Source organism: Oncorhynchus tshawytscha, linkage group LG22, assembly GCF_018296145.1.
Source record: "Oncorhynchus tshawytscha isolate Ot180627B linkage group LG22, Otsh_v2.0, whole genome shotgun sequence".
Lineage (NCBI taxonomy): Eukaryota > Metazoa > Chordata > Actinopteri > Salmoniformes > Salmonidae > Oncorhynchus > Oncorhynchus tshawytscha.
The window spans coordinates 33,727,486-33,753,094 of NC_056450.1; the positions used below are offsets into that span (position 1 = coordinate 33,727,486).

Consider the following 25,609-nt stretch of genomic DNA (forward strand, 5'->3'; position numbering starts at 1 on the left):
CACGGAGGAGTTGTCCACGGTGCTGCAGTTCCACCGGCGGTGTCTGAACTGGTACTGACACTCCCTGATGCCCGTCTTGGCGCCCTCTCCAATGTACTGCATGTGGTCCTGGTAGAGCTGGCACAGCTTCTTCTGGCCCTGGGATAGACCCACCAGCTGGCTGCACAGAGGCTGGGCACCGATGATGTAGGCCTCAGGGATCAGCAGAGGGTTCATGGCTAGAGACCTGGACAGAGGGGAGGGAGACAGAGAAACACACTTTTCTAATAAAGACCTGGACAGAGGGGAGGGAGACAGAGAAACACACTTTTCTAATAGAGACCTGGACAGAGGGAGACAGAGAAACACACTTTTCTAAGTGGAGAGGAAGACAGAGAGGGAGACAGAGAGGCTGGGAACTGATGACGTATGCATATGGACATTTAGTTCATGGTCACAGACCTGTACAGAGCAAACCCATCATCAGAACAATTCAACCAGCCTTTTACACACGCACACACACACAGGCACGTGCACACACACAGGCGCGGACACACACACACACATACACAGGCCCGCACACACTAGAGGTCGACCGATTAATCGGAATGGCCGATTAACTAGGGCAGATTTCAAGTTTTCATAACAATCGGAAATCGGTATTTTTGGACACCGATTTGGACAAAACAATTATTTTTTTTTACACCTTTATTTAACTAGACAAGTCAGTTAAGAACACATTCTTATTTTCAATCACGGCCTAGGAACTGTGGGTTAAATGCCTCATTCAGGGGCAGAACGACAGATTTTTACCTTGTCAGCTCGGGGATTCAATCTTACAGTTAACTAGTCCAACGCTCTAACCACCTGCCTCTCATTGCACTCCACTAGGAGACTGCCTATTACGCGAATGCAGTAAGCTAAGGTAAGTTGCTAGCTAGCATTAAACTTATCTTATAAAAAACAATCAATCATATTCACTAGTTAACTACACATGGTTGATGATATTACTAGTTTATCTAGTGTGTCCTGAGTTGCATATAATCGATGCGGTGCGTATCGTTGCTCCAATGTGTACCTAACCATAAACATCAATACCTTTCTTAAAATCAATACACAGAAGTATATATTTTTAAACCTGCATATTTAGCTAAAAGAAATCCAGGTTAGCAGGCAATATTAACCAGGTGAAATTGTGTCACTTCTGTTGCGTTCATTGCACGCAGAGTCAGTGTACCACATAATTTGCCAGAATTTTATGTAATTATGACATCACATTGAACGTTGTGCAAGGTATCAGGAATATTTAGACTAATGGATGCCACCCCTTAGATAAAATACGGAACGGTTCCGTATTTCACTGAAAGAATAAGCATCTTGTTTTCGAGATGATCGTTTCCGGATTCGACCATATTAATGACCTAAGGCTCGTATTGCTGTCTGTTATCATGTTATAACTAAGTCTATGATTTGATAGAGCAGTCTGACTGAGCGATGGTAGGCAGCAGCAGGCTCGTAAGCATTCATTCAAACAGCACTTTCGTGCATTTGCCAGCAGCTGTTTATGACTTCAAGCCTATCAACTCCCAAGATTAGACTTGTGTAACCGATGTGAAATGGCTAGTTAGTTAGCACGCGCTAATAGTGTTTCAAACGTCACTCGCTCTGAGACTTGGAGTGGTTGTTCCCCTTGCTCTGCAAGGGCCGTGGCTTTTGTGGAGCGATGGGTAACGCTGCTTTGAGGGTGTCTGTTGTCGTTGTGTTGCTGGTTCGAGCCCAGGTAGGAGCGAGGAGAGGGACGGAAGCTATACTGTTACACTGGCAATACTAAAGTGCCTATAAGAACCTCCAATAGTCAAAGGTATATGAAATACAAATGGTATAGAGAGAAATAGTCCTATAATAACTACAACCTAAAACTTCTTACCTGGGAATATTGAAGACTCACGTTAAAAGGAACCACCAGCTTTCATATGTTCTCATGTTCTGAGCAAGGAACTGAAACGTTAGCTTTTTACATGGCACATATTGCACTTTTACTTTCTTCTCCAACACTTTGTTTTTGCATTATTTAAACCAAATTGAAAATGTTTCATTACTTATTTGAGGCTAAATTGATTTTATTTCTGTATTATATTACGTTAAAATAAGTGTTCATTCAGTATTGTTGTAATTGTCATTATTACAAATAAATAAATAAAATCGTCCGATTAATCTGTATCAGCTTTTTTTGGTCCTCCAATAATTGGTATCGGTTGACCTCTAGCACACACACACACAGGTGCGCACACACACACAGGCGCGCACACACACAGCGCGCGCGCACACACACACACACACACACACACACACACACACACACACACACACACACACACACACACTTAGAGCAGCTCATCCTAACCTCCCCAGAGCAGCACAATTAGCCTCCACTGTAACCAGATCTACTGAGGAGAGCAGCCAGGGAGGGAGGGAGGGAGGAAACCCCCCTTCTCACACACACATACACACTCCTCACTCACTCTGACACAGTAAATCATTTGCACCTGCGTGTCTTTTACTGGAGGAAAGTCACACACACCTCAGCAGTCTACAGTAGCTATTTATGTGTGTGATAATGTGTGAGTCTGTGTGTGTGTGTGTGTGTGTGTGTGTGTGTGTGTGTGTGTGTGTGTGTGTGTGTGTGTGTGTGTGTGTGTGTGTGTGTGTGTGTGTGTGTGTGTGTGTGTATATACTAAATCATATGAAAAGACAATCCATGGAAGATCACAATGGAATGTCCCTTGCCATTGCTTTAGTCAACTATATAAAGTAACAAGAGATGAATTAATCCAACTTGAAGGAAGTGAAAAGCTACGGTTTCCTTTGATCCTCTGTCTCGTGACATCAGTACAGATCATTACTGCACTATTCTCTCTAATGTCTTTGTTATATTGTTTCTTCTAGAGACATCAGTACAGATCATTACTGCACTATTCTCTCTAATGTCTTTGTTATATTGTTTCTTCTTGCTATAAACAAGTAGAAAAACGTCTGTAAAAGACAGTTTTCACTCGGCACAAATTCTTCAGCGTTTTGCAGTTACAAATACTATACACACAGCATACAACCACACACCAAATACAGACACTAACAGGATCCAAATCTGATCTAATTTGATCTATGCTCCTATGGTGATGTGTCAACACTGTTTCCCCTGTGTATAAAACCTATTATATCATCTGCATGTTCACATTTAGACTGGTCTCCTACTGGCAGACAAACACACACAACCACAGACACACACACACTACCACAGACACACACACTACCACAGACACACACACTACCACAGACACACACACACACTACCAAAGACACACACACTACCACAGACACACACACAACCACAGACAGACACACACACTACCAAAGACACACACACTACCACAGACACACACACAACCACAGACACACACACTACCACAGACACACACACTACCACAGACACACACACTACCACAGACACACACACACTACCAAAGACACACACACTACCACAGACAGACACAATACCACAGACAGACACACACACTACCACAGACAGACACACACACTACCACAGGCAGACACACACACACACACACACTACCACAGACACACACACACACACACACTCCACCAGACACACACACTACCACAGACACACAAACACTACCACAGACAGACACACTACCACAGACAGACACACACACACACACAAACACAGACACACACACACACACACACACAAACACACACAAACTTCCACGGAAACACACAATACCACAGACACACACACACTACCACAGACACACACACTACCACAGACACACACACTACCACAGACACACACACACACTACCACAGACACACACACTACAAAAGACACACACACTACCACAGATACACAAGCACTACCACAGACAGACACACAACCACAGACAGACACACTACCACAGACAGACACACACACTACCAGAGACACACACCGACTACCACAGACAGACACACACAACAAGACACACACACTACCACAGACACTACCACACACTACCAGAGACACACACAGACTACCACAGACATACACACACAACCAAACACACACACACACACGACCAGACACACACACTACCACAGACACACACACACACTACCAGACACACACACACACACACTACCAGACACACACACACACTACCAGACACACACAGACACAAATTACCACAAATTACCACACACCCACTCCACCACAGACACACACTCCGCCACACCTCCACCACAGACACAACCACAGAGACACACAAACACTACCACAGACACACACACATACACCACACACACACACACACACTACCTCAGAAACACACACACACACATAACCACAGACACACACACACACACACACTACTACAGAAAAACAACCACAGAGACACACACTTCAACAGACACACTACCACAGACACAATACCACCGACACACACACTACCACAGACACACACATTACTGCAGACACACACACCACCACAGACACACACACTAACACAGACACAGACACCGACACAGACAGACAGACACTCCACCACAGACACACACAACCACAGGCACACACACTACCACAGACACACAAACTACCACAGACACAAACTCTAGCACAGACAGACACACACACTACCACAGAAAAACACACACAGACTACCACAGACACACACAGACTACCACAGACACACACACCACCACAGACACACACACGACCACACACACACACACACCACCACAGACACACACATACACTACCACAGACACAGACACACACACACACACACTACCACAGGAAGACACACACTACCACAGGCAGACACACACACACTACACCAGACACACAACCACAGAGACACACACTTCAGACACACTACCACAGACACACTACCAGCGACACACACACACACTACCACCGACACACACACACACACACACACACACACTCCACCACAGACACACACACACACACACACACACACAACCACAGGCACACACACACCACAGGCACACACACACACCACAGGCACACACACAAACAAACACTACCACAGACACACACACATAACCACAGACACACACACACACACATAACCACAGACAGACACACACACATAACCACAGACACACTACCACAGAGACACACACTTCAACAGACACACTACCACAGACACACTACCACAGACACACACAAACACACACACACAACCACAGACACACACACACTACCACAGACACACACACACTACCACAGACACACACACACACACTACCACAGGCACACACACTACCACAGGCACACACACACTGCCACAGGCAAACACACTACCACAGACACACACACTCCACCAGGCACACACACTACCACAGACACACAAACTCTAGCACAGACAGACAAATACTACCACAGACAGACACACTACCACAGACTACCACAGACAGACACACACAGACTACCAAAGACACACACACACTACACCAGACACACAACCACAGAGACACACACTTCAGACACACTACCACAGACACACTACCAGCGACACACACACACACTACCACCGACACACACACACACACACACACACACACACACACACTCCACCACAGACACACACACACACACACACACACACAACCACAGGCACACACACACCACAGGCACACACACACACCACAGGCACACACACAAACAAACACTACCACAGACACACACACATAACCACAGACACACACACACACACATAACCACAGACAGACACACACACATAACCACAGACACACTACCACAGAGACACACACTTCAACAGACACACTACCACAGACACACTACCACAGACACACACAAACACACACACACAACCACAGACACACACACACTACCACAGACACACACACACTACCACAGACACACACACACACACTACCACAGGCACACACACTACCACAGGCACACACACACTGCCACAGGCAAACACACTACCACAGACACACACACTCCACCAGGCACACACACTACCACAGGCACACAAACTCTAGCACAGACAGACAAATACTACCACAGACAGACACACTACCACAGACTACCACAGACAGACACACACAGACTACCAAAGACACACACAGACTACCACAGACACACACACACGACCACAGACACACACACACAACCACACACACACACACCACCACAGACACACACTACCACAGGCAGACACACACTACCACAGGCAGACACACACACACTACACCAGACACACACACACACACAACCACACACGCACACACTACCACAGACACACTACCACCGACACACACACACTACCACCGAAACACACACACACACACACACTCCACCACAGACACACACACACAACCACAGGCACACACACAAACAAACACTACCACAGACACACACACACACATACACACACACACACACACTACCACAGGCGGACACACACACACACACACACACACACACTACTACAGACTCACAACCACAGACACACTTCAACAGACACACTACCACAGACGCACACACACTACCACAGACACACAGACTACCGCAGACCCACAGACTACCGCAGACACACAGACTACCGCAGACACACACACAAACACACACACACACTACCACAGGCACACACACACACACACACACTACCACAGGCACACACACACTACCACAGACACACTACCCCAGGCGCAAACACACACACACACACACACACACACACACACACACACTACCACAGACACACACAAACACATACACACACTACCACAGACACACACACACACAACCACAGACACACACACACTACCACAGACACACACACACTACCACCGACACACACACTACAACAGACACACACACACACACTACCACAGACACACTACCACAGACACATACACGGCCACAGACACACACTACCACAGACACACACACACACTACCAGACACACACACACACACACTACCAGACACACACACTACCACAGATACACACACGCTACCACAGACACACACGCTACCACAGACACACACACACACACCAACACACACACACTACCACAGACACACACACACACACCAACACACACACTGACTACCACAGACACACACACCAACACACACCGACTACCACAGACACACACACCCACAGAGTGAGAAAGTCACTTCTATGGAGTTCGTGTCTGCACATATTTGGATATATACCCAAAAACCACAGCATTCTGTTTTATACAATATTCACAATTTTGGTTTGGCAAAAACATTGAGAAAGAAAATAGGGGAGTCAAAAAATGTGTATATCTTAAAGGCTTATGTGCTGGAGTCAGAGACAGAGAGTCAGAGAGACATGGAGTCAGAGAGACAGAGAGACATGGAGTCAGAGAGACAGAGAGACATGGAGACAGAGAGACAGAGAGTCAGAGAGACATGGAGTCAGAGAGACATGGAGTCAGAGAGACAGAGACATGGAGTCAGAGAGACAGAGAGTCAGAGAGACATGGAGTCAGAGAGACAGAGACATGGAGTCAGAGAGACAGAGAGACATGGAGTCAGAGAGACAGAGAGACATGGAGTCAGAGAGACAGAGAGTTAGAGAGACAGAGAGACATGGAGTCAGAGAGACAGAGAGTTAGAGAGACAGAGAGTCAGAGAGACATGGAGTCAGAGAGAAAGAGAGACATGGAGTCAGAGAGACATGGAGTCAGAGAGACATGGAGTCAGAGAGACAGAGAGACATGGAGTCAGAGAGACAGAGAGACATGGAGTCAGAGAGACAGAGAGACATGGAGTCAGAGAGACAGAGAGTTAGAGAGACAGAGAGACATGGAGTCAGAGAGACAGAGAGTTAGAGAGACAGAGAGTCAGAGAGACATGGAGTCAGAGAGACAGAGAGACATGGAGTCAGAGAGACATGGAGTCAGAGAGACATGGAGTCAGAGAGACAGAGAGACATGGAGTCAGAGAGACAGAGAGACATGGAGTCAGAGAGACAGAGAGTTAGAGAGACAGAGAGACATGGAGACAGAGAGACAGAGAGTTAGAGAGACAGAGAGTCAGAGAGACATGGAGTCAGAGAGACATGGAGTCAGAGAGACATGGAATCAGAGAGACAGAGAGTCAGAGAGACATGGAGTCAGAGAGACATGGAGTCAGAGAGACATGGAGAAATGGAGTCAGAGAGTCATGGAGTCAGAGAGACAGAGAGACATGGAGTCCGAGAGACAGAGAGACATGGAGTCAGAGAGACAGAGAGACAGAGAAACATGGAGTCAGAGAGACATGGAGTCAGAGAGAAATGGAGTCAGAGAGACAGAGAGACATGGAGTCAGAGAGACAGAGAGACATGGAGAGACATGGAGACAGAGAGACATGGAGTCAGAGAGACATGAAAACATGGAGTCAGAGAGACATGGAGACGTGAAAACATGGAGTCAGAGAGACATGGAGTCAGAGAGACAGAGACATGGAGCCAGAGAGACATGGAGTCAGAGAGACATGGAGTCAGAGAAATATGGAGACATGGAGTCAGAGAGACATGGAGTCAGAGAGACAGAGAGACATGGAGCCAGATAAACATGGAGTCAGAGAGACATGAAAACATGGAGTCAGAGAGACATGGAGTCAGAGAGACAGAGAGACATGGAGTCAGAGAGACATGGAGTCAGAGAGACAGAGAGACATGGAGCCAGAGAGACATGGAGTCAGAGAGACATGGAGTCAGAGAAATATGGAGACATGGAGTCAGAGAGACATGGAGTCAGAGAGACAGAGAGACATGGAGCCAGAGAGACATGGAATCAGAGAGACATGAAAACATGGAGTCAGAGAGACACTGATTCAGAGAGACAGAGAGACATGGAGTCAGAGAGACATGGAGTCAGAGAGACAGAGAGACATGGAGCCAGAGAGACATGGAGTCAGAGAGACATGAAAACATGGAGTCAGAGAGACATGGAGTCAGAGAGACATGGAGTCAGAGAGACATGGAGTCAGAGAGACAGAGAGACATGGAGACAGAGAGACATGGAGTCAGAGAGACATGGAGTCAGAGAGACATGAAAACATGGAGTCAGAGAGACATGGAGTCAGAGAGACATGAAAACATGGAGTCAGAGAGACATGGAGTCAGAGAGACAGAGAGACATGGAGTCAGAGAGACATGGTGACATGGAGTCAGAGAGTCATGGAGTCAGAGAGACAGAGAGACATGGAGCCAGAGAGACATGGAGACAGAGAGACAGAGAGTCAGAGAGACATGGAGTCAGAGAGACATGGAGTCAGAGAGACAGAGACATGGAGTCAGAGAGACAGAGAGTCAGAGAGACATGGAGTCAGAGAGACATGGAGTCAGAGAGACAGAGACATGGAGTCAGAGAGACAGAGAGTCAGAGAGACATGGAGTCAGAGAGACAGAGACATGGAGTCAGAGAGACAGAGAGACATGGAGTCAGAGAGACAGAGAGACATGGAGTCAGAGAGACAGAGAGTTAGAGAGACAGAGAGACATGGAGTCAGAGAGACAGATGTGAGACAGATCAAAAAATGTGTATATCTTAAAGGCTTATGTGCTGGAGTCAGAGACAGAGAGTCAGAGAGACATGGAGTCAGAGAGACAGAGAGACATGGAGTCAGAGAGACAGAGAGACATGGAGACAGAGAGACAGAGAGTCAGAGAGACATGGAGTCAGAGAGACATGGAGTCAGAGAGACAGAGACATGGAGTCAGAGAGACAGAGAGTCAGAGAGACATGGAGTCAGAGAGACAGAGACATGGAGTCAGAGAGACAGAGAGACATGGAGTCAGAGAGACAGAGAGTCAGAGAGACATGGAGTCAGAGAGACATGGAGACATGGAGTCAGAGAGACATGGAGTCAGAGAGACAGAGAGACATGGAGCCAGAGAGACATGGAATCAGAGAGACATGAAAACATGGAGTCAGAGAGACATGGAGTCAGAGAGACAGAGAGACATGGCGCCAGAGAGACATGGAGTCAGAGAGACATGGAGTCAGAGAGACAGAGAGACATGGAGTCAGAGAGACATGGAGACATGGAGTCAGAGAGACATGGAGTCAGAGAGACAGAGAGACATGGAGCCAGAGAGACATGGAGTCAGAGAGACATGAAAACATGGAGTCAGAGAGACATGGAGTCAGAGAGACAGAGAGACATGGAGTCAGAGAGACATGGAGTCAGAGAGACAGAGAGACATGGAGTCAGAGAGACATGGAGTCAGAGAGACATGGAGTCAGAGAGACATGGAGTCAGAGAGACAGAGAGACATGGAGACAGAGAGACATGGAGTCAGAGAGACATGGAGTCAGAGAGACATGGAGTCAGAGAGACAGAGAGACATGGAGACAGAGAGACATGGAGTCAGAGAGACATGGAGTCAGAGAGACAGAGAGACATGGAGCCAGAGAGACATGAAAACATGGAGTCAAAGAGACATGGAGACAGAGAGACATGACATGGAGTCAGAGAGACATGGACGAGACATCGAGACAGAGAGACATGGAGTCAGAGAGACATGGAGTCAGAGAGACATGGAGACAGAGGGACAGAGAGACATGGAGTCAGAGAGACATGGAGACAGAGAGACATGGAGTCAGAGAGACATGGAGTCAGAGTAAGAGAGTCAGCATGTTGTATCATGTGGTGGGATCGGAGCGGCCCGTCTCACACTCACAGAGAGAGAGAGAGAGAGAGAGAGAGAGAGAGAGAGAGAGAGAGAGTGGCGGGGGATCAAATGGCACAGCCACCACTCTGGCACAGCCACCACTCTGGCACAGCCACCACATTAGGAGTAGGGCAGTATGATGTAGAGTATACATACCACCATGAGTTGGCCTCCACCACCACCTGCAGGAGCAGTGTGAGCAGTGTGAGGGCGAACACACACGGTCTGGAGTCCAACACACTCCCCGCCGGTGCCGAGGGACAGCATACACGCACCAGCCTCCGCAGGAACAACATGCTGGATCAGTTACTGGATCAGCTCTGTGGAGAGACGGCAGTACAGACAGATCAGACAGGCACACACACACACACACAACCGATAGCCAGTCCACATTCACGCTCACACACACACAGAACAGAGGACTGTACACATATCCTGTCTGTCTGAGTCCATCTGTCTCCACAGTCAGACTGTGAAAGGGTAAGAGGGCGTTGCAAAATGCTGTGTATGGTATGTGGTGTGTGACTGTCAGAGAGATAAAGAAACATTACTTATGAGTGTACTGTTGCTCTCCCTCTGTGTGTGTACATACATATATATATCGCTATATATACACACATATACATATATCTGTGTGTGAGCATGTGTGTGTGAGCATGTGTGTGTGTGTGTGTGTGAGCGTGTGAGTGTGTGTGTGTGTGTGTGTGTGTGTGTGTGTGTGTGTGTGTGTGTGTGTGTGTGTGTGTGTGTGTGTGTGTGTGTGTGTGTGTGTGTGTGTGTGTGCCTTGTGTTGAGAGGCCTGGGGCCATCAGTGCTTGCAGCAGAGCAGTCCTCTGGCAGCAGGTGAGTGTGTGAATCACAGAAGACAGAATAACAATGGCCTTCAAACCCCCTTCAACCAGACATTCCTAACAGACAGTCAGTTCATTATACCAACGATAAGAGCATTCTTCTCCTGCGCCAATCAGACAAGGAGAGAGAGAGCCCCCCTCTGTTCAACTATAGCACAGAGATGCACTTAAATTGACATGTAATGCGCAGTTAAAAACAGATGAGATAAAAATACACACATTCCTACAGAAGCTCTAAATATACTTTCATATTCTGTTTCTTAAGTCGGTATCTTCTTAAAGAATCCTAGTCCATTGATGAAATGTCCTATAAACCTCTCTCCCACTCTGTTCGGAGACAAGTTTTTCCAGTTCGCGTATAGTTTAAATATTGCTTTCGCATTTGACCAATCACTAAACCTATTTCAATTCATGACGATGTGAAATGATTGTTTAAGGTGTATTAGGCTTAGGCTAGCCTATGTTGATTAAATCAATTACAAGACAAGCATAAGCTATTTATTGAGTTATGAGGAAGTTCTGTAAACTATTAATTATATTATTTAATTACGTCATCTTTTTTAACAAATACTATTTTAGGATCATTTTAAATGATACGAAATAAACACAAATTTGTCCATAATTTAATGAAGCCTAAACATTAGGCTATTTATCCGTTCGTGACCCAGTTACAAGGCTGTCCTATTCCCCCAAAAAATATTTTTCTGTGGGTTTGAAAATGAACACTTTTTACATCCAAATGAATGCACTTTTTGCTATTAATATTTTATTCGTTAATTCGTTACATGATCATTTTGTAAGTAAGTTATTATAACACTAATCGTCCTAATAACAAGTGTTCACCACGGAATAACCCATCATTTGAATTTTAAAAAATGCGCAGAAAGCATTAATGTAGATATTTATCTACATTAAGTTTATAAATGCGTGGATCATATATATAAATAAAAATATATATTAAATGTGGAATTGGAAGGCTACTACATTTTAAATAATGACAATATGAAAACCTAAATGGATATCATTAAAAACATAGTGTGTGTGTTTTTTTTAAACGTAATTTCTTATTAGTATGGCATACGCTTTGAAGCGGTACATGCAGGCCAACAACCAACTACTTAATAATGGGTGGTAGGTTACAGTGTCGATGTCCAGGTGAAGTTGAGATTTTATTAACAGTAAATTACTTTTGAAAATCGTGATTTTAATGCGAAATGTGCAAACAAGTTTGCATAATTTAAGAAGTATGAGCCTATAAATCCAATTCCGTTTTTGGGTCTGGAATCATTTGAATGTCTGCAGTTCTGATTCTAATGAAAAGGCAAACGCCATAACAGTCTAAATAATTTCCCTCAAGTGTTTCCTGCTGTTTAGAAAGTGGCATCTCTGCATGGTCATTTTAGAGTTTAATTCCAAATGTTCTCTCACTCACACACACTTTCAGTTTGCGCACTGCCGTTCGGGCTGGCGGCTAAAGTCCCCATTTTTATATAGGCCGTGAAAAATGCCCGGCCCGGTTTCATCAAATAATTTATAAACTAAATGTATAGCCTACATTAGTCTGAATGATAGCCACCGCTTGTCTCGGATATTGCTGGCTTCCTTCAGTCCTACGGGTGCATGGAGTGGGCTGAAATAGGGAGAGCAATGGGGTGCACGTGAAAGCTGAATCAGTGGAAGGCTAACCTTTAACCGGTAACCGTGACCTGTCATACAAACAACCAGGCTTGAGGTCCTGGAGACGCCTCCATTTCGTCAATTCAGGGGTTCAATTGAATGAAATTCCAATGAATTCAAAACTATTTTTTAAGAGTCATTTATTTTCTTGAATGAACCCAACAAGCAAGTGATGCAGAGAAAACACCGTTCAGACCAGACCACCACTCCTCGGTATTAACGATATGGTCAGTGCACACCGAGTAGGGCTATTGAATTATGATGGAAACGGCCTAATTTCGGCTCCACCCTGAGCAGTGAAAATCATGAATGGACTTGGACGGGCAAAAAAAAGTCTATTACATATCAGCTATCAAGTTAACTAAATGAATGTTCAAATCTTCCAGGGTAAAACCAACAAACGCGTTGGTTTTGATACCCCTGTACAATACTCGAATACAATAAATTAATACCATCTACACATTTACAGGGGAATAAATTAAGCCTAAACCATAATACGAAATATCGGTCAATATTTAAATAGTACGTTTCAAATATTTAATATCGCCTATTTCTGTTTCTGAGAACAACTCTGAAGAGAAAATAAACATGACCAAGGAGTAAAAGGCCTGTGTAGCTCAATCATTTATCGTCAGATTGACAAATAAATGCTCCTGTAAAAAGCGTCTTTGGTTTATTGATTATTCTTGGAAGGATAATGGATAAATCAGTGTATGTCCATTGTTTCGTCCATGTCAAATGTAGACTAAATGTACATACATGAAAAACCGCCTTCAAGGGACGCTGTGCTTTTTGATTTAACAGAGTCAACATAAATAGATGCATCAAGCGTTACCAAATATTCATCAATGCATATCAGTTCCCACACCCCCACACACACACACACACACACACACACACACACACACACACACACACACACACACACACACACAGACACACACACACACACACACACACACACACACACACACACACACACACACACACACACACACACACACACACACACACACACACACACACACACACACACACACACACACGCACACACACACACACACACACCGTTTCAGGAGGCCAGAGGAGGGAGCCAGAGTATATGTTTTGATGGACGGAGAGGGAGCAGAGCATACGAAGAGAGAGAAAGAGAGCAAGGGTGGCATTACAAATTAAAACATGTGGCATTAGTTTAACACTGCACAAACAAAGAGTTTTAAAAAGTGTACTTCAGGAGAAAAATTATAACGGTTAAAGATAAAAATGCTTTTATATAGGATGCAGGCTGCAGTCAAACAAACGAGAATCATTCCTAACGAAAGATTAGTCCTAAGCATGCCAAGAATCGAGGACATAATTTGGGAAAAGGTTTTAGTTTTTTTTAGTTGCTAACCGATCTCTAAATAACTATTCGATAACGAACAAAATCAGAGAGCAAACTATACTCACCACGGAAAACAATTCTTTACGAACGATAATCCACTTTGGTGAGATGATTATTAAAGGAATAATCCCAGTGCCAAGGCCGTAGTGGGCTCGAGAGACTCCTTTTACTTATACCGTTGGCTCAGGTCGGTTTCTATCCAAAGCAGTTAGTGCTAAATCGGGGCTGTACGGGATAGTGTCCGGTGTGTAACGGAGGAGGGTGGCAGTAACCGTGGTAGTCCTGCGGCTCAGTGTCGGAAGACTGGCATAGGCGATCCGTTATGATGAATGCGCTCCGTGAGCGCGGGACAGCGGAGAGGAGAGCTCTTGCAGAGACGACGGGGGTTATTTACAATGTCCAGCAGCACTATGAATAATTAGAGCCTTTAACAAACGTGGGCGTGAATCCGCGGAAACACTTAATGACAAATAAAACATTCACAAGAAACTAACTAGCAAGTGCCCGTGGCCAGAAACGTCAGCTGTAATAAACTGTTGCCAACGCTCTTTTGATGGTTGGGAGGATTGATAGCGGTAGCTTTATCCTTCCAAGTTTCCTTGCAGATTTGTAGAGGTTCCGACGGCTTTGTAGAGGTTCCGACGGGCTGGCACTAATGTGTAAAGCGCAGGTAAACCCATTAACTGGTGATAGGTGAGAAGAGATGATCCTACAGCGGTGACACCTTGAACTCAGAGCGTGTTCTACCTGTGGTAACATCCACACTGCAGGGTTCCTCGCCACAAACCTGAGGCCGTTATTTCATCCTCCATTCTGCACAGAACTACGCCGCTCTCTCCTGAACTCCTCCGTTGATTTACTCTGGAACAAAAACTTTACCAGCAAGAAGTGCGTTCAACACATCCAACTTTGAGTGGTGGAAGTCCACTCCAAGCTCGTCACTGGAAGAAAATTCCAAACAGCAGTACTGTGCGAGAGATGGAGAACTCGCTTGGAGAAGGTACGCTCGTGGAGATAACCCCCGCCCGATAGTGTGTGTGTGTTGAAGAGCAACTCCTTCTCCTTCTGTCACCTGCCTCGTCGCCTCCTCTCTCTAACTAGCAAACCCTAGCACTGATGCGCGGGGGAAAACTTCTAGATGGCGCATGCGCTCCACATTTTCTCCCAAAGCCCTTCTTTAAAGTCACTAAACTTTCTACGGCAAAGAAAGCGGGCCAAGTGGGAAAGACTCGCAACTTGCGTCTAGGTGAAATTGTAAAAAAAAAAAAAAAAGGGCGGAACGGGCTGTAACAAAACAAGCGTCTCTATTACCTAAAATAAACGTATAAAGCACCCGGGGCTATTAGTCTATCCGTGCCAGAGCCGAGTTAGGATTTTCAGACGCAGGGGATCGAGTTACCTCCCAGTAAAAACCAAGACAAGCAGTTCGACACTGTTTGCTTATACAGAGTGCTCTCATCATGCGCAGGACTGTATGCATAAGCATTATGGTCATTAGAATAACTATTATTTTATCGCCGAACATGGACGTTATCGCAGAGCACTGGACATGAACAAGATGGAGGTATGACGGCGAAGTGTTCCGGGTTTGTGACATTATTGTTTAACAGACTTTCAGACTACAAGCTCCAAACTTTTTTTTTTTTAGGAGAGAGAAATAGGGGGCAGCAAACCATTATTAATTGGTTTATAAAGTATTTCCACCAATCACAGATCTGGTTCAAATGTATTTGGATTCTAGTGGATTTGAGAGGAAAGGAAATAAAACAAATCTATCAATGATTGTTAGGAAAAAAACTACTTCTAAATGCTAACTAAACATATACTTTCTGCTTAGTCACCTGAATGCCTGGCTGCCTGCCCAAATAAAGACTTGTTCAAAATGTGTGTGTGTGAGTGTGTGTTCTGATGTCACGTTCACATTCATAGTGCCTGCCAATCTTTGAAAAGCCTGCCTCTGCAGTGCTTTTTTGTGATCGGAGAGATGAGTGAGTTTGCCTTTGGAGTCCTCATTGTTGTGTCTGTGTGTGCACCATAGAGGTGCCATGAGATCGCACCAGACAGTCACTGTATCATTAAGAGAGGGAGAGGCCAAGCTGTTGTCTGTAAGCACAAAGTGAAGGAGAGCTTTACATTGTAACACTGTCATCATCCATCAGGGGAGAAAGGTGAGAGAGGGAGGGACAGAGAGACATTGCCTGCCTACTAGTCTCCATAGCTGTAGTGTAGACAGTGCTGAGCCCATGCTCCATTGCTGATAGCTAGCTTGTGTGCAGTATGCATTATTATTAAGGCAGCGGTTGGATGAGCTGTGACTGGGTTAGTGGTCCTAGCCCCTGCCGAGTCCCCCAACATCCGGATGTTCTGGTTTCCAGGGAAAACGGAAAGAGAGCCTGTGACGTCACTTCCACTTTTGGACGTTAACAAGGCGTTACTCCAGCTTAACTCCTCCTCCACATTTACTGGATTGGTTGAACAGAGCAAAAGAGAACTTCCCCTGACAGTCTTTTGACCAGTATCTAGGGGATCCAGTTTCAGGCATGTATTTTACGCCTGCTACGTTAGGTTCCAGTGGCCCTAAAACAAGCCCAACCACGTAACTGAACCCCCCTTTAATCACCACCACTCACTACCCCTTCCCCCCAGGAGGAAAGCTGGACAACATCTGTCTGAGTCTAGGAGAGCGAGAGCGAGAGAGAGAGAGAGAGAGAGAGAGAGAGAGAGGGAGAAAGAGAGAGAGAGAGACAGAGAGAGAAAGAGAATGAGAGAGAGAGAGAGAAAGACAGAGAGAGAGAGAAAGACAGAGAGAGAGAGAGACAGAGAGAGAAAGAGACCTAGAGAAAAAGAGAGACAGAGATGGGTTTAGGGAGACCATGAAAAAGGGAAACAGAATCACACTATTGTTTCAATCTCAGAAAAGTTGATGATTTCAAAATATCCACTGATTATTAACATAACTATTGATAAAATTCATGTTAAATTATGTTTGTGATTATCTGATAAAGAAACATTCTCCGGACAGTTGAGAAAAACGCCACACTTTTATTGAACGAGGAACTAATATTGACCATGGCAACACACTGTATAACAAGTCAATAGCAGAGTTTGAGCATATTGAGACCTCACGCTGTTCACACACACGCACACACACACACACACACGCACACACGCACGCACGCACACGCACACACACACACACACACACACACACACACACACACACACACACACACACACACACACACACACACACACACACACACACACACACACACACACACAGAAAACTGTACAAGCTAAACACTTACTGCTGGTTCAGTAGAACGGAGATCATGTCACCTTCAAACACCACGACATCCTCACTAGTAAACTGATATGTATAGACAACTCGTCCCCTGAAAGCAGCACTCCTCAATCTCTGATTCCAAAATGATGATTGGGGAGTGCTGACTTCAACATGGATACCTAAATACTGCCACTCCAATGCATGTTGCAATTAAACTAGTCAATAAATACACTACTAAATAAAACATCACCCACAAGCAGAAACACACAACTGATACAAACCTCAAAGAGAACAGTACTCAATCTGTTTCAGATGTAGAAAAACAAACACAACATGATACTCGTTAGTCAAACAAAGTACAGCAGGGGGAGAGAAAAACACAAGAGAAAAAACAACCTCTAAACAGATCCTAGTTTGATTTCCTCAGAGGGTTTTGTTTGGTCACCGTTTATACCCTTCACCCAGAGAGGGAAGAAGTTGCCCCTAGACACTGGTCTGAGGTCAGTTGTGTTTTCCCACTTGATAGTTAAGGATTTTGAAAGGGCACTGATCCTAGATCAGTTCCTATGGACATCGTCTACCTGGAGCACTGTCAACCAAGAGAGCTGTCCAGTGATAGGATGACAGGAGTGTTTCCAGACTTAAGAACATTCAGAGAAAGGTAGCATACACAGAACACTTCTCTGAGTTCTCTTTGAGGGTTCTAGAGTAATAGGAACCCGGTTCCCCTCTCAGTGTCTCTCTGCTGACAGGGAGTGGTTCCTTTGGCACGGTACATTGAGAAGGTCCATGTGGATCTGAGGTCCATGTTGTGGACCATGCTAATGCTATCCGTATGTGGCTACGTAAACAAACCCACATCAGGATTTGCTCTCTCCCATAGTCTTTCAAGGGCTCACAAACTATCTAAAAAAACGACACACAAAAAAATTATGTTTGGTCACTCTCAATGGTCCTTTCTGATTGGTCCTTCTGGTTTTTAGGCTGACTAGTTTGTTGTCTAGGATTTATCATTCAGTCAGTGAACCTGGCAGGGGCAGCGAGATGATTGGTTGACTGTTGGAGAGTTAAAGTCGTAGTTCATAAGTACAGTGGAAACAGTCAGGGTTACATGTCCAACGGAGCCTCGGAGGTCATGGGACTTTACGAGTCTCGGCTCTCTGATTGTCAAACACGGGGAGGAAAGAGAGCATCTCTGCAACGGAAGGCGGGAAAAGGATTGTCTTCAACCATGGCAGGTGGGCAGGATCCTGGGACTCTGCTGCAGCCAGTCTGGTCCCTGGATCAGTAGAGCTGCTCCACCGGGATGAACAGGAGTGTGTGTTTGGTTCAAAACCCAGCTCACCAGCAGCTGTAGGGAGACATAGAAAGAACAGGCATCAGTGTGAGAGAACACTTTATAAAACACGCACATGAAGAAGGGTGTTTCATCAGAGCTTGTTATGTGGATTAAAGGAAACCTCAGCCAACTCCCCAGTGCTTCGTAACAGGCACCACGTCACATCTACCTACCAGAGCAGCATAAACAGACATCGGCCAGTGATGGAGAAATCAACTCAAACGGTTTCTTCCATACAAGCGTGTTTGGTTTTTTTCTTAGTTATAGCATGACTGTTTTGTCCCTCTAAAAGTCTGGCAAGTCTCCAGATCTCCTTAAGAATGCGTTAAACGTATTTGGCACAGACCCAAACATCGAGTGCTCATTTGTAACAAACTCAAATCGGAATGTGTCTGTTACTTAGGTCTTGGTTGAGAAGCCAGCAACAAAATCAAGTCCAGGGTCTCATTTGTGGGTTGAGTTTAAAAAACAATGATGTATGCCATATACAGATGTAGGATCTTAATTTGATCACCTGTTACAGGATAACTTTCCTGCAATGCAAAACAAACCTGTAGTGTATTTTAGGTTTAAAAAGGGTTCTGAAGTTTGTCATTTCAATTTAGAAATTTCAGACTTGATTTTCCCTTGTGAAAAATGAATTAATCCCTACAAAAATGTCCATTAATTATAATCCATATAATAACTCACATTTCCTGCAGCTGAATTATTATTTTCCTGCTATACGAAACTGGCTCAAATTAAGATCCCACATCTGTAAGACCAGGGCGCCCCATTGGCTGAGCAAACAGTTCTCAAAATAACCACCAATCAAGAACGGCGATCCCATCAGTCACTCGGGAAAGGCTAGAGAGGAGAACAAACACAACTAGGAGAGCAAGAAAAGAGGGGGAGAGAACAGACAGAAAGAGAGAAAGAGTTAAAGCTAGACTGAAAGGCGGACCATGTAGACTCGAGGGTGAAATGAAGAGTGCAGAATCCTGTGGAATTTGTTCAGGTCTGCAGGGCTTCTGGTTCTCTTCCTGTCTCCCTCTCTCTGGCTGCTGATTGGCTGCCGGGCCGAAGACCACCATCCATTACAGACGTAAATAAATAAACAGCCTCAGCAATTAAACCAAGTGCCATCATTTGTTATGCGACAGGGAGTGCTGTGTGTGGGTTAGTGTGTGCCTCATATGTGTGTGTGAGGCTTTCCTCAGGTTACCGTGCCGTCGTCTGCACTTTAATTCATGATTTTGGGGCCCAAGAATCAACAAATAGGGCCGCGGCAGGCAGAACCCAGGCAGGAAGGCAGGGCCCAGGCTGACAGGGCCCAGGCAGCCAGGCAGGGCTGTGTTTGTTTCCCTGTTCTTTCTGTCTCCCTACAACTGCTGGTGAGCCGGGTTTTGAACCAAACACACACTCCTGTTCATCCCGGTGGAGCAGCTCTACTGATTCAGGCAGACAGGGCCCAGGCAGAAAGACGGGGCCCAGGAAGGCAGAAAGGCAGGAACCAGGCAGGCAGGAACTAGGTAGGCAGGAACTAGGCAGGCAGGCAGGGACCAGGCAGGCAGACAGGGCCCAGGCAGGCAGACAGGCAGGAACCAGGCAGGCAGGAACTAGGCAGGCAGGAACTAGGCAGGCAGGCAGGGACCAGGCAGGCAGACAGGGCCCAGGCAGAAAGACGGGGCCCAGGAAGGCAGAAAGGCAGGAACCAGGCAGGCAGGAACTAGGCAGGCAGGAACTAGGCAGGCAGGCAGGGACCAGGCAGGCAGACAGGGCCCAGGCAGAAAGACGGGGCCCAGGAAGGCAGAAAGGCAGGAACCAGGCAGGCAGGAACTAGGCAGGCAGGAACTAGGCAGGCAGGAACTAGGCAGGCAGGCAGGGACCAGGCAGGCAGACAGGGACCAGGCAGGCAGGCAGGGACTAGGCAGGCAGGCAGGAACCAGGCAGGCAGGAACCAGGCAGGCAGGGACCAGGCAGGCAGGGACCAGGCAGGCAGGGACCAGGCAGGCAGACAGGGACCAGGCAGGCAGGGACCAGGCAGGCAGACAGGGCCCAGGCAGGCAGACAGGCAGGAACCAGGCAGGAACTAGGCAGGCAGGCAGGGACCAGGCAGGCAGACAGGGCCCAGGCAGGCAGACAGGCAGGAACCAGGCAGGCAGGAACTAGGCAGGCAGGCAGGGACCAGGCAGGCAGACAGTGCCCAGGCAGGCAGACAAGTTCCCAAGGCACGCCTGCATGACCCTATGCATGTTAGTGTCTGTGGTTGCTATTTTATATTGAAATAACTTTAACACAACTGGACTATCTGAATAGATTCCACCCTAGATAGTAATATAGGGTGCGAGATAAGAGAGTGGCTCTTATCTCGCACCCTATAACTATCTAGGGGAAACTGCATCCAATGCATACAGCGTAACAGTAGCGTCATGCTCTCCCATGCTTAGACACAAAATGTCTGCTCTGTTTTAACAAGGTGGTGCTACTGTGCAGCTATACACTGAAACTGAAACTGGAAGGGCTCTTTGACAAAATATGGATACCACACATGGGGTTGCGAGACTACTTAGCATTCTTATTGTATGTTGAGAGGCTGCTCCCACATACTGTAGAATGGCAGCGGACAGTATTCCTGTAGATACTCCACATTAGCAGAGAATGAGGTAAGTTACCCTCTTAAACAGTAAAGTACTTCATAATCCTCAGATGGACAGCTCTAGATAAACTTGAAACGTAATCATCACAACTTCTCCCACAATATGTAAAACGTTTTGGCATCTGGGTGGGTAATGTCTGTGTGTATAATTGAAATTCCTGATTTTTTTTTGATCTACTATTCTTATCGACATCAGAAAACTGACCTTATCTAACGATGTTTCCTCCCTCCTTGAAAATAGACTACACAGGACATTATCCATCTTAATCACTGTCCTTCCTTCCTACTTCCTCTCATCCCTTCATCTTTCCTTCTCTTTCACTCCTCTTATAGGTCCATTAGTTCTCTCACCCTCCCACCACCACACCTCCGTCGCACACTCCTCCCATCCCGCCTCCTCCTGTACTCTGCTCCCACAGTAACTGTGGTTCAGACAAGGGTTGAGTCTTTCCCAAATACTTGTTAACTTTGCCATAGCATACAGCATGCTAGATAATCATGTTTAAGATACAAGTGTCTAACTGCTGCCATACCAGCATTAAGGGGCTGTGTGTGTTTGCGTGTGTGCAGGCATGTGGGGGCATGTGGGGGCATGTGTGTGAGTGTAACAGGACCGATACATCATTGTTCCCATACATACATGGGATACTCGTACGTGCAGTAGGAGTCAATTTTTAAAAAAACATCTTGAGATTCCTGAACCAACTTTACAGTGATGTACACCTGAAGATAACTAGCTTGGTCTGAACAGAGGTGTTGGGGTCATCTGGGTAATCAGTCTAATGACAGGAGCTAAAGACAAGGGGACGGAGGGAGAGGGACACAGGAGACTGTCTATCTGTCTGTGTGTCTGCCAGCCTCTGCCTTCCTACCTGTCTGCCAGCCTGCCTGTCTGTCGGGGGATTGAATACCGACCAAAAACGTCTGTATTTGAGTGAGTCGGGCTGCTCTTGACGCTTTTTTTGTCTTTAAGTGGTACTAATGTAAACAGCTTGTAAAAAGGATCCTTGCAGAGTTTGGGGACCACCTATGTACGAACTCAGCTCTTTCACTAGCAATTATCCTATGACTCTTGTTCTTTTTCAGATTTTTTTTGTTGTTGCCTAAATTCAATTACCGGCACAAAGTTATCCCTCACTCTACCAAGCAGAGAGATGTAAAATAAGCCATTCTGTAGGATGAAGGGGGAGGGAAATGCAAAGGGAGACAAGTGACAGCTAAGCCTACTTATGGTCCCAGAGTATTTTCTGTCCAAACAGAAAGAAATCCCTTTATAAAATGAGGCGGAGGAACCTATAGATATTTTCAAATGGAGTTAAAAGTCACAGATCCTCAAATGGGCAGGCAGAGGACGATGCAGCCCATTGACTCTGCTCCACACTACAACAGGTGAGAGTCACTCTACAACAGGTCAGACAGTCACTCTGCTCCACACTACAACAGGTCAGACAGTCACTCTGCTCCACACTACAACAGGTCAGACAGTCACTCTGCTCCACATTACAACAGGTGAGAGTCACTCTGCTCCACACTACAACAGGTCAGACAGTCACTCTGCTCCACACTACAACAGGTCAGACAGTCACTCTGCTCCACACTACAACAGGTCAGACAGTCACTCTGCTCCACACTACAACAGGTGAGTCAGTCACTTTACAACAGGTCAGACAGTCACTCTGCTCCACACTACAACAGGTCAGACAGTCACTCTGCTCCACACTACAACAGGTCAGACAGTCACTCTGCTCCACACTACAACAGGTCAGACAGTCACTCTGCTCCATACTACAACAGGTCAGACAGTCACTCTGCTCCATACTACAACAGGTGAGAGTCACTCTACAACAGGTCAGACAGTCACTCTACAACAGGTCAGACAGTCACTCTGCTCCACACTACAACAGGTGAGAGTCACTCTACAACAGGTCAGACAGTCACTCTACAACAGGTCAGACAGTCACTCTGCTCCACACTACAACAGGTCAGGCAGTCCCTCTGCTCCACATTACAACAGGTCAGACAGTCACTCTGCTCCTCACTACAACAGGTCAGACAGTCACTCTGCTCCACACTACAACAGGTCAGACAGTCCCTCTGCTCCTCACTACAACAGGTGAGAGTCACTCTACAACAGGTCAGACAGTCACTCTGCTCCATACTACAACAGGTCAGACAGTCACTCTGCTCCACACTACAACAGGTCAGACAGTCACTCTGCTCCACACTACAACAGGTCAGACAGTCACTCTGCTCCTCACTACAACAGGTGAGAGTCACTCTACAACAGGTCAGACAGTCACTCTGCTCCATACTACAACAGGTCAGACAGTCACTCTGCTCCACACTACAACAGGTGAGAGTCACTCTACAACAGGTCAGACAGTCACTCTACAACAGGTCAGACAGTCACTCTGCTCCACACTACAACAGGTCAGACAGTCACTCTGCTCCACACTACAACAGGTCAGACAGTCACTCTGCTCCACACTACAACAGGTCAGACAGTCACTCTGCTCCACACTACAACAGGTGAGAGTCACTCTACAACAGGTCAGACAGTCACTCTGCTCCACACTACAACAGGTCAGACAGTCACTCTGCTCCACACTACAACAGGTCAGACAGTCACTCTCCTCCACATTACAACAGGTCAAACAGTCACTCTGCTCCACATTACAACAGGTGAGAGTCACTCTGCTCCACACTACAACAGGTCAGACAGTCACTCTGCTCCACACTACAACAGGTCAGACAGTCACTCTGCTCCACACTACAACAGGTCAGACAGTCACTCTGCTCCATACTACAACAGGTCAGACAGTCACTCTGCTCCACACTACAACAGGTCAGACAGTCACTCTGCTCCACACTACAACAGGTCAGACAGTCACTCTGCTCCACACTACAACAGGTCAGACAGTCACTCTGCTCCACACTACAACAGGTCAGACAGTCACTCTCCTCCACATTACAACAGGTCAGACAGTCACTCTGCTCCACATTACAACAGGTGAGAGTCACTCTGCTCCACACTACAACAGGTCAGACAGTCACTCTGCTCCACACTACAACAGGTCAGACAGTCACTCTGCTCCACACTACAACAGGTCAGACAGTCACTCTGCTCCACACTACAACAGGTCAGACAGTCACTCTGCTCCACACTACAACAGGTCAGACAGTCACTCTGCTCCATACTATAACAGGTCAGACAGTCACTCTGCTCCACTCTATAACAGGTCAGACAGTCACTCTACAACAGGTCAGACAGTCACTCTGCTCCACACTACAACAGGTGAGAGTCACTCTACAACAGGTCAGACAGTCACTCTACAACAGGTCAGACAGTCACTCTGCTCCACACTACAACAGGTCAGACAGTCACTCTGCTCCACACTACAACAGGTCAGACAGTCACTCTGCTCCACACTACAACAGGTCAGACAGTCACTCTGCTCCACACTACAACAGGTGAGAGTCACTCTACAACAGGTCAGACAGTCACTCTGCTACACACTACAACAGGTCAGACAGTCACTCTGCTCCACACTACAACAGGTGAGAGTCACTCTACAACAGGTCAGACAGTCACTCTGCTCCACACTACAACAGGTCAGACAGTCACTCTGCTCCACACTACAACAGGTCAGACAGTCACTCTGCTCCACACTACAACAGGTCAGACAGTCACTCTGCTCCATACTA

At 46.3% G+C, this 25,609-nt stretch overlaps 2 protein-coding genes across 5 annotated transcripts in view; both read right to left on the reverse strand.

Annotated features, from left to right (window-relative positions):
* Window positions 1-15,823, reverse strand: part of wnt5a (wingless-type MMTV integration site family, member 5a) — a 24,672-nt gene extending 8,849 nt beyond the window's left edge. Inside the window, exons 1-3 of the mRNA XM_024405823.2 lie at window positions 14,707-15,823; window positions 10,886-11,049; window positions 1-226 (exon numbers count right to left, since the gene is read on the reverse strand). The exon at window positions 1-226 is cut by the window's left edge and continues 22 nt beyond it. Coding sequence (XP_024261591.2) covers window positions 1-226; window positions 10,886-11,025 — 366 coding nt within the window. The 5' untranslated portion in view covers window positions 11,026-11,049; window positions 14,707-15,823. The remainder of the gene's footprint in view (window positions 227-10,885; window positions 11,050-14,706) is intronic.
* A 1,847-nt stretch (window positions 15,824-17,670) lies between these two features.
* Window positions 17,671-25,609, reverse strand: part of LOC112240515 (ERC protein 2) — a 422,535-nt gene continuing 414,596 nt past the window's right edge. For all 4 annotated transcript variants that reach the window (XM_042304111.1, XM_042304109.1, XM_042304108.1 and 1 more), the window contains one exon: window positions 17,671-19,278. The gene's annotated coding sequence lies outside the window, so the exon portion shown is untranslated. The remainder of the gene's footprint in view (window positions 19,279-25,609) is intronic.